At 45.6% G+C, this 15,084-nt stretch overlaps 1 protein-coding gene across 3 annotated transcripts in view; it reads right to left on the reverse strand.

Moving 5' to 3' along the window:
* GSS (glutathione synthetase) overlaps nucleotides 1–13,002 on the reverse strand; it is a 31,064-nt gene extending 18,062 nt beyond the window's left edge. The window contains exons 1-5 of one of the 3 annotated variants that reach the window (XM_070381631.1): nucleotides 12,636–12,783; nucleotides 10,015–10,149; nucleotides 3,922–4,067; nucleotides 807–882; nucleotides 359–498 (exon numbers count right to left, since the gene is read on the reverse strand). In XM_070381631.1, coding sequence (XP_070237732.1) covers nucleotides 359–498; nucleotides 807–882; nucleotides 3,922–4,067; nucleotides 10,015–10,149; nucleotides 12,636–12,641 — 503 coding nt within the window. In that variant the 5' untranslated portion in view covers nucleotides 12,642–12,783. Of the gene's footprint in view, nucleotides 1–358; nucleotides 499–806; nucleotides 883–3,921; nucleotides 4,068–10,014; nucleotides 10,150–12,635; nucleotides 12,784–12,870 lie in introns of those variants that run through there. The other 2 variants (XM_005900427.3, XM_070381630.1) reach the window with 2 other exon arrangements.
* Nucleotides 13,003–15,084: the final 2,082 nt, after the last annotated feature.

Here is a 15,084-nt window from a genome sequence, read left to right on the forward strand (position 1 = left end):
GATGTGGATGCTACTAGGGTCCAGCCTTCAAAAGGGAAGCCCCTGTTCCCTCTCTGCCTTGGACTCTGACCTCCTTTCAGGTCTCTTTCTTACCTCAGGGCCCTCACAGATATTGTTTCTTCTGCCTGGAACAGTGACTTACACAAAGAGGGGGCAGGATGAGATGAATCACAAAGTCCCTCCTCTCTCTGACATACCAAGACCTAATTACAAGTGGAAACTGTGTTGTGAGGTGGAAACACATGACCCAAGGCCGAGGAGGGTACAGTCAGTCTTGGAGATCCTGCCCCCACCTGTGATTGTAGGCTCATCAGGCTGACACCTCACCTGTGTGCCCAGGACTGCCCAAGGGACTCACCGATGCACAGCTGGGGTCCGGGAGGCTAGGCCCCCAAAGCTGGCAGAGACGGTGTTGATTTCAATCTGTTTCAGGGCTGCGGAGCCATCCGGATTGCACTGGAACATGTAGTCTGAGCGATTCAAGCCCAGGAACACGGTCTAGGGGAAAAACTGAAGGCTTAGGACATTTGCCCAGGGGCTGACCCCGAGGGCCTAGCCACAGAGCTGAAAGGTACCGTGAATTGTACACAGAGATTAGAGGGGCCAGCTAACACTCCCACACCCAGTGGAATCATTCTTCTGGTCATCCCAGGATTTGGCTACTAATGTATAAACTCCATGGGGACCGATGAGAGGCAGATTCCCATGAGCTCAGTGACTAGGCCAAATTTTTCTGGTAAAGAGAGAGAGAGAGAAATGGGAAGGGCAGGTCTCATCTCAGACCAGGGTGAATGGAGAATGGTTACCTGGGCAATGCCTTCTTTTAAGACTTGCTTGTGGATGTCAAAGAGACGAGCAGTAAAGCTGTCTCTTTTGATGGTGCTGGAAGAGGAAGCAGGGTATTTTCTAGGCTACATGGGACATTAAAGGCCAAGGATTTCCACTATTTCCTGAATCCTCTCTAGGTCTACTGGCCCAAATTTGAATACCCACACCAACCCCATAGAGAACAGTAGTTTAGAACCCAGCTCTAGAGCCAGATGACCTGGGTTCAAATCCCAGCTCTCCCACTCACTACTAGGCAACCTCAGACAGTCGCTTCACCTCTATGTTTCAGTTTGGTCATCTGAAAAAGGAAGAGAAATATAAATTTATAACATAGCGCTGTTGTGGTTTAGTCGCTAAGTCATATCCGACTTTTATGACCCCATGGACTGTGGCCCTCCAGGGTCCTCTGTCCATGGGATTCTCCAGGTAAGAATACTGGAATGGGTTGCCATTTCCTTCTCTAGGAAATCTTCCACCCCAGGGATCAAACTCACATCTCCTGTATTGGCAGGTGGATTCTTTACCACTGGCCTACCTGGGAAGCTTAACATAGAGTTGTAGTGAAGAGTAAATGAGATATTACATGCATAGAACTGAACATAGAGTGTGGCCCCAAGAATTCTCAACTAGCACACACCATGACCATTATGTAGTTGGCAAGCTTTCTAGGTGACCTAACATTAACTCTCTATAGCTTCCCCTATATTCTGATATCTCCCAGGACAAGTCCTATCCGCCTCTTGCTTGGCAGCCTTAGATTAGAAAATAGCAGTTATGCCTGGTGCCTCAAAAGATTTTTCTGACTCTAGCTAAATATCCTCATTTTTTTCTTCAATGAGTCCTCATAGGAAGCCTTCCATATCTGGGTCAGATACCCTGATATGCACTCGCATAGCACTGTGGACCTCTCCTGCATAGTGCTGCCTACAGTTATAATGTTCCATTTTATTTGTGTGATGGTTAGCGTTGTCTCTCCTGTTTGACATGTCTGTGTTGGCTCATGCTCATGGACAAGTGTGCTGCTGTGACATGGTACATGACGTAGAACCCATCAGTATGGTTTTCTGGAGCCTTAGGAAGAGACACCCACAGGTAAGTAACTTGTTGCCTCTCGAGATTCAGGCATGAATTTCTGCATGTCTGCTCAAGCCTGACTCTCAGGCTCACCTTGCTATAGGGTACCCACTGAGCCCATGGAGATCAGGCCTGCCCTGAAGTTCCTCTGGTCTCCATCAGCTCTCTCAGGGGGTCTCCCAGCCCCTGGTAAGGAGGAGAGACACCAGCTGGGCTTCTGCCTCTAGCAAAATTGAGACACGTTTACCCTTTTTTGAAGAGATGCTCCCCTTCAACTCCAGGGCCTAGGCTGCTATTCCAGCTGTGATCCTGGTCTTTTCTCCCTTATAAGCTAGGGTTTGTGTGTATTTTGGAGGAGAAGGTAATAACAAAGGCAGGGGTTGCAGAGTTGGACTACAGGGAAAGTCTCACATGTAACTGCAGCTTCAGGGTAAAGGTCAAAAATCAGGCTGCTCATATTTCTCCACAATCCAGAGTCACAGGTACAAAATCTGGGCCTATCCTGAGAAAGACCCGAGGAAAATGTACTGGAGAAGTTTGTACACTCATGATTCAGTGGATTTTTAGCTCCAAGTCAATGGTTTCCAGGGGCTTCCCTGGTAAAGCTCAGCTGGTAAAGAATCTGCCTGCAATTCAGAAGACCCCGGTTCGATCCCTGGGTTGGGAAGATCCCCTGGAGAAGGGAAAGGCTACCTACTCCAGTATTCTGGCCTGGAGAATTCCATGGACTATTCCATGGGGTTGCAAGGAGTTGGACACGACTGAGCGACTTTCATTTCACTTCACTTTAATGGTTTCTAAACTTCTTACCTTTATGAACCCTTTTCCTATTCACCATCACACCAAATTGCACATTTTTAAAAGATTTTGTGTTTAACAAAATAAAGTTTTTTGATAAATTAATCAGACATACAATTATATTTATGTGCATGTATATATGTGTATTCTCTATCTACACACATACACATATAATTCTAATTTCATTCTAAAATAAATGTCCATTGCCCCAGGGCCTCAAGGGAAAAAAGAAGTTAAGGGAGAAGAGACAAAGAGGGGTGGATGGAATGAGCCATTTCAGGGGTTCTGTATCCTCATGAACTGAGCATGGCCCAGTTTGCACCCCATCTCATCCAGAATGAGAGGCCTGAGGTGACAAGAAACAGCCACTACTTAAGTTGAGTAAAAAATCTGACTTTAAACCCAATAACTCCTCCTGCCCTCTATTTTCTCTAAAACTAGGCTGCATGCATGCGTGCTAAGTTGCATCTGACTCTGCGACCTATGGACCGCAGCCCGCCAGGCTCCTCTGTCCATGGGATTCTCCAGGCAAGAATACTGGAGTGGGTTGCCATGCCCTCCTCCAGGAGATCTTCCCAACCCAGGGATCAAACTCGAGTCTGTTATGTCTACCTGCATTGGCAGGCAGGATCTTTACCACTAGTGCCACCTGGAGAGCCCTGACCTTCTCTAATTCCAAATGGAAATTTCAGTCTTCAAAGCAGGGGGCAGGTCACAGGTCAGAGACTCACAGAATGTCAGCATTGTTATGGATCTTAGATTTAGGCCAACCTCCCTTATAGCTCAGTTGGTGAACAATCTGCCTGCAACACAGGAGACCCCGGTTCAATTCCTGGGTCGGGAAGATCTGCTGGAGAAGGGATAGGCTATCCACTCCAGTATTCTGGCCTAGAGAATTCCATGGACTATACAATCAATGGGGTCACAAAGAGTCAGAAATGGTTAAGCAACTTTCACTTCCCCATTTTACAGATGAAGAAATTGAGGCCCAGAGAAAGAAAGGGACTTGTTTGAGACCATATAAGCAAGTGGTAGAGCCAGGGTTAGAAGCCAGCTCTCCTGACTTCTATTCCATTAATTTTTCTATCTCTTGGGGAGTACCTGTCCCTCACCACAAAGTCACTTGCCCAGGTCATACCTCATGAGTCCCAGTCTTCCAGTCCCTTAGCTCTAGCATCTCCTGCCCACCCCACCCCCTCTCTCCCCCACTCCCCTCCGTACCTGGAGAGAGTCTGCTCCAGAAAGACAGCGTTTTGGCTGACCGCATCCACCAGGAGGTTGAAGTCCGCCTGCACAGCATAGGCCTGCTCCAGCAGGGCACTTGGGACCGGTGAAGGGAAGAGTGTGAATGGAGCATAGCTCACCACCTGATCAAGGAGAGAGAGTGGGCATGGGTAGAACGCCTGTGAATGTGTTGTCTTCCTGCAAACACAACCCCATGGAAAGTGTGCCCCATATTACTGAAAACACACAAACTACAGAACACTGGTTACCTCTGAGAAGGGAGGGAGAACAGGATGAGGAGTGGGAAGTAAGAGAACTTCTAGACTTTGTTTTTGACCAATCACTTCTGATTTTTTTTAATGTAAACAGATAAAAAATTACAAAGTCTAGACAAATAAGCCAAAAAATTATTGAGCATTGACTGTATGCTCAGTACTGTTTTAAATACTTTACATGGATTCATCATCTAACCTTTTGAGAAAGATACTATTATTATCTATACCTACTAAACAGATAAGGGAACTAAGTCTCAGAGAGGTTAAGTAACATGACCAAAATTATACAAGGTTATTAAGTGAAACTGGGATGTGAACCATGATGATTATAAACAACTACCACTCCCACACCCACACCCACACCCACACACTTCTCCTGGTGGGTTCACATCCGAGACAGTCCCCTTGCCTTCTGGTTGAGGGAGAGAGAGAGTCCCACAGGTACCACTGTAGCAGAAGTGGACTCTGGCCCCCAGAGGAGAAGCCAGGGATGGTTTCCCCCCACTGCTGGAGATGGTGACCCAGGTTGCCAGGCCTGGAATTCATTCAGCTGCATTTTGAGTTCTCTGGACTTTGGCAGAGTCAGGAAACCCAAATACCACCTAGAATACTATTTTTAGAAGGGGATAATACATTCTGAGATTTCCAACAACAAATGAATTATAACTTGGGAAAGAGAAGATGACTTTGTGACTTATATTATGACTTTGTGCTTATATTATATTATGAAGCATTACTGAGTCTAACCTATGAGTTAGTATCAGTTTGTCATTATGGTAGTATAAGTTAACAGTGTTTGAAGTTGCCATTTATAAATTTATTTTAAAAGTATTATTTTGAATAGATAATACAAACACATAATATAAATTCAAAAGACATAGTGAAAAGCATGTCTCACTCTCACCCTGTTCCCAATGACCCAGTTCTCCTCCCCATGGTATACTCATGCATTCATGATCATGCCTGCATGCTCAGTCATGTCTGATTCTTTGCCACCCCATGAAAAATGATATACTAATGCACCCCACTCCAGTACTCTTGCCTGGAAAATCCCATGGACGGAGGAGCCTGGTGCGGCAGTCCACAGAGTCAGACACGACTGAGCGACTTCACTTTCACTTTTCACTTTCATGCACTGAGAAGGAAATGGCAACCCACTCCAGTGTTCTTGCCTGGAGAATCCCAAGGACAGGGGAGCCTGGTGACCTGCCATCTATGGGATCGCACAGAGTCGGACACGACTGACGTGACTTAGCAACAGCAGCAGCAGTGTCTCACATACCCTTCTAGACTAATGTGTATGTATACATACATATTTTCTCTTTTTTTAACACATGCAAAAGCATATAATATGTACATTGTTGTGTCCTTTGCTTTTAAATATTTTGAGACATTTCCAAATACATTCAAATAGAACACTTTCACTATTTTCAGTGGCTGTATAGTATTCAATTCTTTGTATAAACCATAATTTATTGAATCTAGCCTTCTAGTATGAACATCAAGGTGGTTTCCTTCTCTTCCCCTCCATTACAAATAGATGCTTCAATAAACATCCAGGAATATACATTCTAGAAACATTAATGAAGGAAATAGAAGATGATTCAAAGAAATGGAAAGATATCCCGTCCTCTTAGATTGGAAGAATTAATATTGTTAAAATGGCCATACTGTCCAAAGCAACCTATAGATTTAATGTAATTCCTATCAAAACAACCATATTTTTCACAGAACTAGAACTAATAATCCTAAAATTTATATGGAACCATAAAAGACCCTGAATTGCAAAGCAACCCTGAAAATAAAAGAACAAAGTTAGAGGCATAATTCTCTCAGACTTCAGACTATACTACAAAGCTAGAGTAATCAAAACAGTGTGGTGCTGGCAGACAGACAGACATATAGATCAATGGAGCAGAAACACAGAGCCCAGAAGTAAACCCATGCACCTACGATCAGTTAATCTAACAGACATATAGATCAATGGGACAGAAACAGAGAGCCCATAAGTAAACCCACGCGCCTACGACCAGTTAATCTAACAGACATATAGATCAATGGGACAGAAACAGAGAGCCCATAAGTAAACCCACGCGCCTACGACCAGTTAATCTAACAGACATATAGATCAATGGGACAGAAACAGAGAGCCCATAAGTAAACCCATGCGCCTACGACCAGTTAATCTAACAGACATATAGATCAATGGGACAGAAACAGAGAGCCCAGAAGTAAACCCATGCGCCTACGACCAGTTAATCTACAACAAAGGAAATAGGAACACACAGTGGGTAAAGATGGTGTCTACAGAAAACGGTACTGGGAAAGCTGGATAGCCAAATGTAAAACAATGAGATTAGACCATTCCCTCAGACCATATTCAAAAATAAACTCAAAATGGTTTAAAGACCTAAATATAAGCCCTGAAACCATCAAATTCCTAGAAGAGGACTTCCCAGGTGGTGCAGTAGGTAAGAATCTGCCTGCCAACGCAGAGGACATGGGTTTGATCCTCAGTCCAGGAAGAGTCCACGTGCTGCGGAGCAACTAAGCCTGTGTGCCAAACGGCTGAAATCTGTGTGCTCTAGGGCCTGCAACAAAGAGTCGCCCCCACTCTCTGAAACTACGGAAAACTGTTGTGAACCAGTGAAGACCCAGCCCAGCCATAAATAAATAAAATTATTTTTTAAAAAGACAAAAAAAACTCCTAGAAGGGAACATAGGTGGAACACTTTTGACATAAGACAAAATGAAAAGACAACCTACACAAAAGGAGAAAATATTTGTAAATGATATGACTGACAAGGGGTTAATATCTAAAATTTACACACAGCTCATACAGCTAAATATCAAAAACCAAACAACCAATCAAAAAATGGGCAGAAGACCTGAATAGACATTTCTCCAAAGAAGACATACAGATGGCTAACAAGTACATGAAAAGATGCTCAAGATCGCTAATGAGAGAAATGCAAATCAAAACTACAATGAGATATCACTTCACACCTGTCAGAACGGCTATCATCAAAAAGACTAAAAAAGTAACAAATTTTGGAGAGGATGTGGAGAAAAAGGAACCCTCAAACACTGTTGGTGGGAATGTAAATTGTTTCAGCCAAGTATGAAAAGCTAAAAATAGAACTACTGTATGATCGAGCAGTTCTACTCCTGGCTATATATCTGATGGGAATGAAAACACTAATTCAAAGAGAATTATAATCCTAAAGCCAGAGGCAGAACGTTTACAGTATCAGTCTGCCTTAGGTGACAGTCATTCTCATTCACTTGGGCCTCAAACCAGTTATTAAGTTTGGACTCTCCACCAGGCCCTTAACTAGGTTCTGGGCACACAGAGACAAAAAGAGATGTGGCTTGGCAAAAAAAAAAAGATGGTGGCAACTTTTTAGCCACTAATGGGGATAATTATAAGGTATGTGTTAAGTCACAGAAGTTTGTCTAACACACTTCTTTGTGTAAAAAAATGGGAAAAAGGAATACATACATATTTTCTTGTTAAGAGTAAGGTAATAAAGAATAAACAAGAATGCTGAAACACAGGTTGCCTTTAGAGCAGGAGAACTGGGTGGTTAGGGAATGTGGAAGGGAGGACTGAACTGTAAACTCTTGCACCTTTTGAGTTTCAAACCATGAAAATGTCTTGCTGCTGTGCTAAGTTGCTTCAGTCGTGTCCGACTCTGTGCGACCCCATAGACGGCAGCCCACCAGGCTTCCCTGTGCCTGGGATTCTCCAGGCAAGAACACTGGAGTGGGTTGCCATTTCCTTCTCCAATGCATGAAAGTAAAAAGTGAAAGTGAAGTCGCTCAGTCGTGTCTGACTCTTAGCGACCCCATAGACTGCAGCCTACCAGTCTCCTCCATCCACGGATTTTCCAGGCAAGAGTACTGGAATGGGGTGCCATTTTCTTCTCCGAAAATGTCTTACCTGGTCACAAAACAAATTCTTTTTAAAGGGATGAGATTTTTTTTGTTTGTTTGTTTTAAGATGTGGTTTAGAATAAGCAGTTCTACTTTTATGTATCAACCCTAGAGAAACATTCATACAGGTGCCCAAACAGGCACGCATGTGATTGTTCCCTGTAGGGCTTTATGGAATCATAAAACATGAGAAATCACCAAAATAGCCATCCATAAAGTTAAACTGTGATCCATTCACACTTGGAATGCTATGCATCAGAATGAAGGCAGTTGGAAAGAGTTCTAAGGCAGATTGCTAAATGAAAAACAAACATATACCTCATAGAATAATATACGTGATCCAGCTTGTTTCTTAAAAACTATATATAGTTGACCCGTGAACAACAATGGGTTTGAATTGCACAAGTCCACTGATACATAATTTTTTTCCACAGTAAATATTACAGTACTACATGATCTAAGGTTGGTTGAATCTGTGAATGCTGAACCTCTGATACAGAGGAACCATGTATATGGAGGGCCGACTGTAAGTTACATGCATATCTTCAACTGTGCAGAGGGCAGACACCTCTAATCCTCTAATCCAATGGTCAACTGCATTTATTTATATATGTGCATGCTAAGTCTCCTTAGTTGTGTCCAACTCTTTGTGACACTATTGACTGTCCACGGGATTCTCCAGGCAGGAATACTAGAGGGGGTTGCCATGCTCTCCTCCAGGGGATCTACCCGATCCAGGGATCGAACCTGCATCTTCTGTGTCTCCAGGATTGGCAGGCGGGTTCTTTACCACTAGTGCCACCTGGGAAGCCCTTCTTTATATACTTATATATGTATATAAATGCACAGAGGAAAACCTGGAAGGATATACCACAAACCAATTACAGGGAAGGTAGTATGACTAGGGGATCTTAAAAAATAAGTTTACTGGACAAGGTGCTTCATGTGAATTACCTTCTAATTCTCTTACCAACTCCATAAGGTAGGCCCCATTATTATCTCTTTTTTATATTTGAAGAAACTGTAGCTGAGAGAGGCTAAGTAACTTGCCTAAGTCACAGTTTAAGCTCTTTAGACTTAAAGTTGATTACTCAGCTTAAAGCATGATGCTTTTTAATATTACAGAGATAAATTTAGAGATAAATTTTATAGCTGCTGCTGCTAAGTCGCTTCAGTCGTGTCCGACTCTGTGCGACCCCATAGACGGCAGCCCACCAGGCTCTGCGGTCCCCGGGATTCTCCAGGCAAGAACACCGGAGTAGGTTGCCATTGCCTTCTCCACTGTGTGAAAGTGAAAAGTGAAAGTGAAGTCGCTTAGTCGCGTCCGACTCGTAGCAACCCCATGGACTGCAGCCCACCAGGCTCCTCCATCCATGGGATTTTCCAGGCAAGAGTACTGGAGTGGCTTGCAATTGCCTTCTCCGAAATTTTATAGAGATTGAGATAAATTTAAGAGATAAAATTAAGATAAATTAAGATAAGACCAGGGCTTCCCTGGTGGCTCAGAGGTTAAAGCGTCTGCCTGGAATGTGGGAGACCGGAGTTCGATCCCTGGGTCAGGAAGATCCCCTGGAAAAGGGAATGGCAACCCACTCCAGTACGCTTGCCTGGAGAATCCCATGGAGGGAGGAGCCTGGTAGGCTACAGTCCACGGGGTGGCAAAGAGTCGGACACGACTGAGCAACTTCACTTCACTTCACTTCAAGATAAGATAAATTTATCTCTTATAGAGATAAATTGAAGCTACTGGAAAAAAAATAAATAAATAAAGCAAAAGAGATGTGGGCTTTAAGTCCAAAGGAACTGCCTCCAGCCTAGCAGGGGCCTTGTAGGATCTAAGCTGTGTGGTCAGTGCTGAGAAGAGGGGTCAGAGGCTTACATGAGAGGAGCTGGGTGCCTGTGAGGTCCTCAGCAACACACCCTCAGCCAGAGCCCGGTCCACAGCCTGCCTTGCTAGCTCCTCCAGCTGCTGTTCATCCTGCAAGAGGCTCCCCCAGCCGGTGGCCATCCCAACCTACAACAGAAGGAGAGAGGAGGGCTTAGTGACAGATGGCCTGGGGCCCAGCAACTGGCAGTGTGGTACAGGGAAGAGAACATTGGCTGGCAGCTCTGAACAACTTCCATGAGTGCAAAATGGAAAGTCTGACAAAGCATTTCCATTGACAGTCTCTCTTTTGAGTCCTAATACAATGACAGCATTATTCTCCCAGTAAGGAAGTGGAGGCTCAGAGAGATGAAGTGACTTGCTCAAGATAATGACTAGCAAGACCTGGACTTGAACCCAGGTCTCTGAACTCCCAGCCCAATGCTTTTCATTGGAGAGAGAGGCGCTAATGTCATATATGAATGGGACAAGTTCTTTCTCTTCCCAGAACTGCAGCTTCTCTACCTGTGAAATAAGGGGTCTGAACTAGGCCATGGTTTCCAAACCGGCTGAATACAGAGTTTGGAAAAGAATACAGATCCGAGGCCCTGCTAGAGATTCTGATTCAAGAGGTCTAAGCGGAGGGAAGAGCTGAAGCTCTCTTTTTAAAATAAATATTCCTGGAATGGGAACCACTGCAACATATTGTTAATTCCCCTTCTAGCTTCAACAACCCACGTAGGCAGGTTTCAAATAAATTATGCAAGAGTGGGGGAAAGGAGTCCTCTTCGGAATACTATTAAATGCAAATAAAGTGAACCCCTCCCTCATACTAACCAGAGGCAAAACCACTAGCAGGAAATGATGACATTCTTTGTATGGACATCTATCATCGCAGAACCAAACACAGAAAACATTTCTGAGAAGTCATATTAGCAGGATAGGAATAACTGAAACCCAAGTTCCCAGTGTAATAGGAGTCCCACTGGCTGCCACAGACACATCGGGTGAACCAACTCACACTTTGACACTCACTGACTTTGCAGCAGGCCCAGGGGTTTAAGAAGATCGGAAAGAAAAATTGTGGACAGAACACGGCTGCTCAGCTCAGTGGTCACAGGAAGAGAGCTGGAGAATGACCTCCATCATATTTGGCTCCATCCCCCATTCCCCATGACAGAACTGGTGTTAAACCAATCATGAAAGTCTGTGGGCCTCAGCACAATGCATTGAAAGAATGAGCACGTGATTTCAAAAGGGTCCTCTCAGGTGAGACACAGATAAGGGCAGTCATAGGAGAGAACGAAACTCTGGGGTCAGTCAGATGGGTTCGAAGCCATAATAATTCCTTCTTTTATAAATAAGGACAGTGTGTCGATTAAATGAAAAAAAAAATCTGTGTGCAGTGCCTTAGCAGTGTTCGGAGTTTTATATGTGGGAGCTTCTTTTCTGGCTGTACCCATTTTACAGTGAGAATACTTGTCAGAGGTAACGCAGCAGCCTTGTGGCGAAGCCAAGACTAGCACCTGTGACTCTGACTTTAGAGCAATGGAACCCTCCAGTAGCCCCCATTTCTTCACAGCTCTGGGATTCCAATCTCTGCCTGCTGTTGGCCTTTTGTTTAGCTGGTAAACACTGACTGGCATTTAATGCCAGGACCCGGACTCAGGATGCAAAGAAAGATGAGACAAAAATAATTACTATGAAAAGTACTGACCGGGCCCTTTCTCATTCTACAGTCTCAACCCTTCTTGTGGCTTTGTTTTGTTGATGACATCAAATCTGTAACTTCACTATAGTGCTTTTCCTGACCTTCAAAGGAGAATATCCAACTGCTTACTGACAGTCTCCATAGAACCAGAATAGAATGTATTGTCTGCCATAAATCTGCTCCCGCTCTTGATGAACCCCACCCAGGCACCCAAAGTGAAAGTCGCTCAGTCGCATTGGACTCTTTGCGACTATACAGCCCATGGAATTCTCAGGCCAGAGAAATGGAGTGGGTAGTCTTTCCCTAGGCACCCAAGCCTTGTATATACTTCTTGCCTACACCCTTTCTGCCCCAATCCTGTGGATTCTAAGTATATTGTACTCCTTGATTTCTTTCCACTGTTAGCAACCTAATTCCAAAGACCGCCATCTCTCCCCTAAGCACTGAACAGGTTCGGAGTGATGTATCTTCAGGACACACCAGCTTCTCTCCCGCTTCCAGGCCTTGGCATTTGTTTCTTTGGGACAATCCCCACCCCTCCCGACCAGCGTTCACGACTTAAGTTTCAGAAGCTGTCCCTATTCCCCGCCCGGGGCTTCCTTCTACAGCTCATTAATTTTCCCAGTACGGTAAGGAATAGGGGTCTTGATCACTTCTGTAGCTCCAGCCCCTACTACTGAATTCGATGGGTGTTAAATGAATGAATGGTGAATGAATGAGAAGCTGGAGCCCGATCACCGAAAGCTTTAACACGCCCGCAAGAAAACCCGGTCAGACTTTAAGCCAAGGGCCAGGTCAATACTTGCGGGAAGCCGGGGCCAACAACACGGTCTCTTGCCCAGGCTTGCTCTACCTCCTGGGCCCGCTTGCTCTCAGTCGGGGCAAAGTAGTTCTAAACCCCCAACAACTCCGGCTCTAGTCTCACCGGCATCGAGTCCCCGACACCAGCCCGATCTGGAGTCAGATCTGGGGAATCTGGAATCAAGAAGCACCAGCCCCTCCCCCTCACTGGACAGCAGTTTCCAGGTCCCTGCCATGGGTGTGAGCGGCAACATCTCCCGGCCACCGGGGTTCCGATCGCTGACCAGACCCCTCCCGCGTGTCCTTCCTCCCGAAGAAACGTGACCCTTGCGGGCCGCCGTTGCTGTGCCCCAACCTACTCTTCCGTCGTCCAGCCGCGTTCCTTACTCTGGCCTCCGACGCCTTTACCCGAGCTTCAGGGGGCGGGGCCTCGAGGAGACCCAACGCGCTTGCGCGGACCGACCTGGCAGGGCTTAAAGAGCAGGGCGGGGAACGAGGCTAGTGCTTGCGGAGCTGGACGGCGTCTGGGAGGGGACAGTCCGTGGCTGGACCCAGGGGAATGGGACCTTGGGAAGGACGGAGTGCAGAGCACGGAGGGCGTCAGAGCTGACGATGTCCGATGCAAGATGGGGGAACCCGGTAGCCAAAATGGGACAGTCACTACCTAGGGGACACACAGTTGATTGTGGTAGGTGTGGTCATAGAGACCAGAGAGAGACAGAGACCCGCACAGGGTCCCCAGAACATGTTGAAGGCTGAGCCAGTGTTGGAACCCAGGCTTCTGTTTTCTACTTAACTGGGTCCCAGAAAACAAGACCCGATTTCTCCAGCCATGGGGCAGCTTCAGGAAAAGCCTTAATGGCAGAAGCAAAGTAGTTTCTCATTTTTCCTGTAGTTTTTTTTTTCCTCCGTGGTCCCCTTTCCTGTAGTTTTAAAGTTAGGAACTTTGAGGGTGATCCAGTGCTTCACAAAATGTCCGATATCACTGACACCAGAATCTTCTGCAGTTTTTTTTTTTTTTTTAATGCAGATTTTTGATCCCTATCCTTCCTCACCCCTTGGCAGCGCCCCAGTTCCTTTAACTGTTCCTTCTGGGTTGTGATAGGTTCGTCTCAGTCTGAAGCACCTGATATGAAATTTAATTAAACTGAATTTATCCATCTAGGCTCTGGAGACGGAGAAGGCAATGGCACCGCACTCTAGTACTCTTGCCTGGAAAATCCCATGGACGGAGGAGCCTGGTAGGCTGCAGTCCGTGGGGTCGCTAAGAGTCGGACATGACTGAACAACTTCACTTTCACTTTCATGCATTGGAGAAGGAAATGGCAACCCTCTCCAGTGTTCTTGCCTGGAGAATCCCAGGGACAGTGGAGCCTGATGGGCTGCCGTCTCTGGGGTCGCACAGAGTCGGAAACGACTGAAGCAACTTAGCAGCAGCAGCAGCAGGCTCTGGAGAATTAACCATGAGAAAGACAGAGCCCCTCTTTTTACATCTGATTATTAAAGGTAGATAGGTAAACTCTTTTTTCTGGGGAAGTAGGGAAGCCTTCCAGGGTCTTGAAGGATGGGTAGGAATATGTAAGCAGTGAAGGAAGTAGGGGTGGAGGTGAGAGGCAGGGATGGGGACAGTGTACCAAATAGCCGGAGCAGAAACAAAAAATGCAAATAATGAATGTGGCTAGTTTTGTTTTGGAGACAAGGAGGAGTCTGGTGTAGACACTGGGGGGTTGGAGCAGCCCCTTAGGAACTCATTCTTGGAGAGGAAGCCTTGGATGCTAGGTTAAGAAGTTTAGCATTTGTGCAATGAGTTATCTAAAGATATTAAAGCAAGAGAGAGATGTGGTGTATAAAATACTGGTAACAGCATGGCTGCGGAGAAGGCAATGGCACCCCACTCCAGTATTCTTGCCTGGAGAATCCCAGGGATGGGGGAGCCTGGTGGGCTGCCGTCTATGGGGTCGCACAGAGTCGGACACGACTGAAGCAATTTAGCAGCAGCAGCAGCAACAGCATGGCTGATGGTTTGTAAGTGCAGAGACCAAGGCCAGAGAGAGAACTCAGAGGGAGTTAAAGTATGAGATGATGAGGCAGGCCTGAGAAGATGGAGAGATGGGGACAGACGAAAGAGATATTTAGGAGAGAGAACTATGACTGATGAGAAATCAGTGGCCCAATCCAGGGGACAGGATGGTTCCAACTCCTTAAACAAAGTATGTACATGCTCTATCTACAGGACACACAGCTTTCCAGTTTTGTCGGTGGGAAGGAAGGGAGAGGTGGTCTGCTGGTTGTCAGAACAGTGGTTTCACTGTTTTGCCTGCTTTTGTACCTAAGAGACTGAAGCAGCAGTTACTATAATAAAACCCAGGTGCCAGGAAAAATCCTGTGTTAACAAGGAACAAAGGAATCTATTTCTAGTGCAGCGTGAAATTAAAAATAAAAAACCGTGACCCAGCATTCTCGGTTCAGGTTCTCCTCTTTCAAGTTGAGTGCCAAATGATATGTATCGGGTGCCTATTGGTGAGATTTGGAGAGTATCCCAGACCTTAACACCTCTTTGGTTGAGTTCTCTC

Source organism: Bos mutus, chromosome 13, assembly GCF_027580195.1.
Source record: "Bos mutus isolate GX-2022 chromosome 13, NWIPB_WYAK_1.1, whole genome shotgun sequence".
Taxonomy (NCBI): Eukaryota; Metazoa; Chordata; class Mammalia; order Artiodactyla; family Bovidae; genus Bos; species Bos mutus.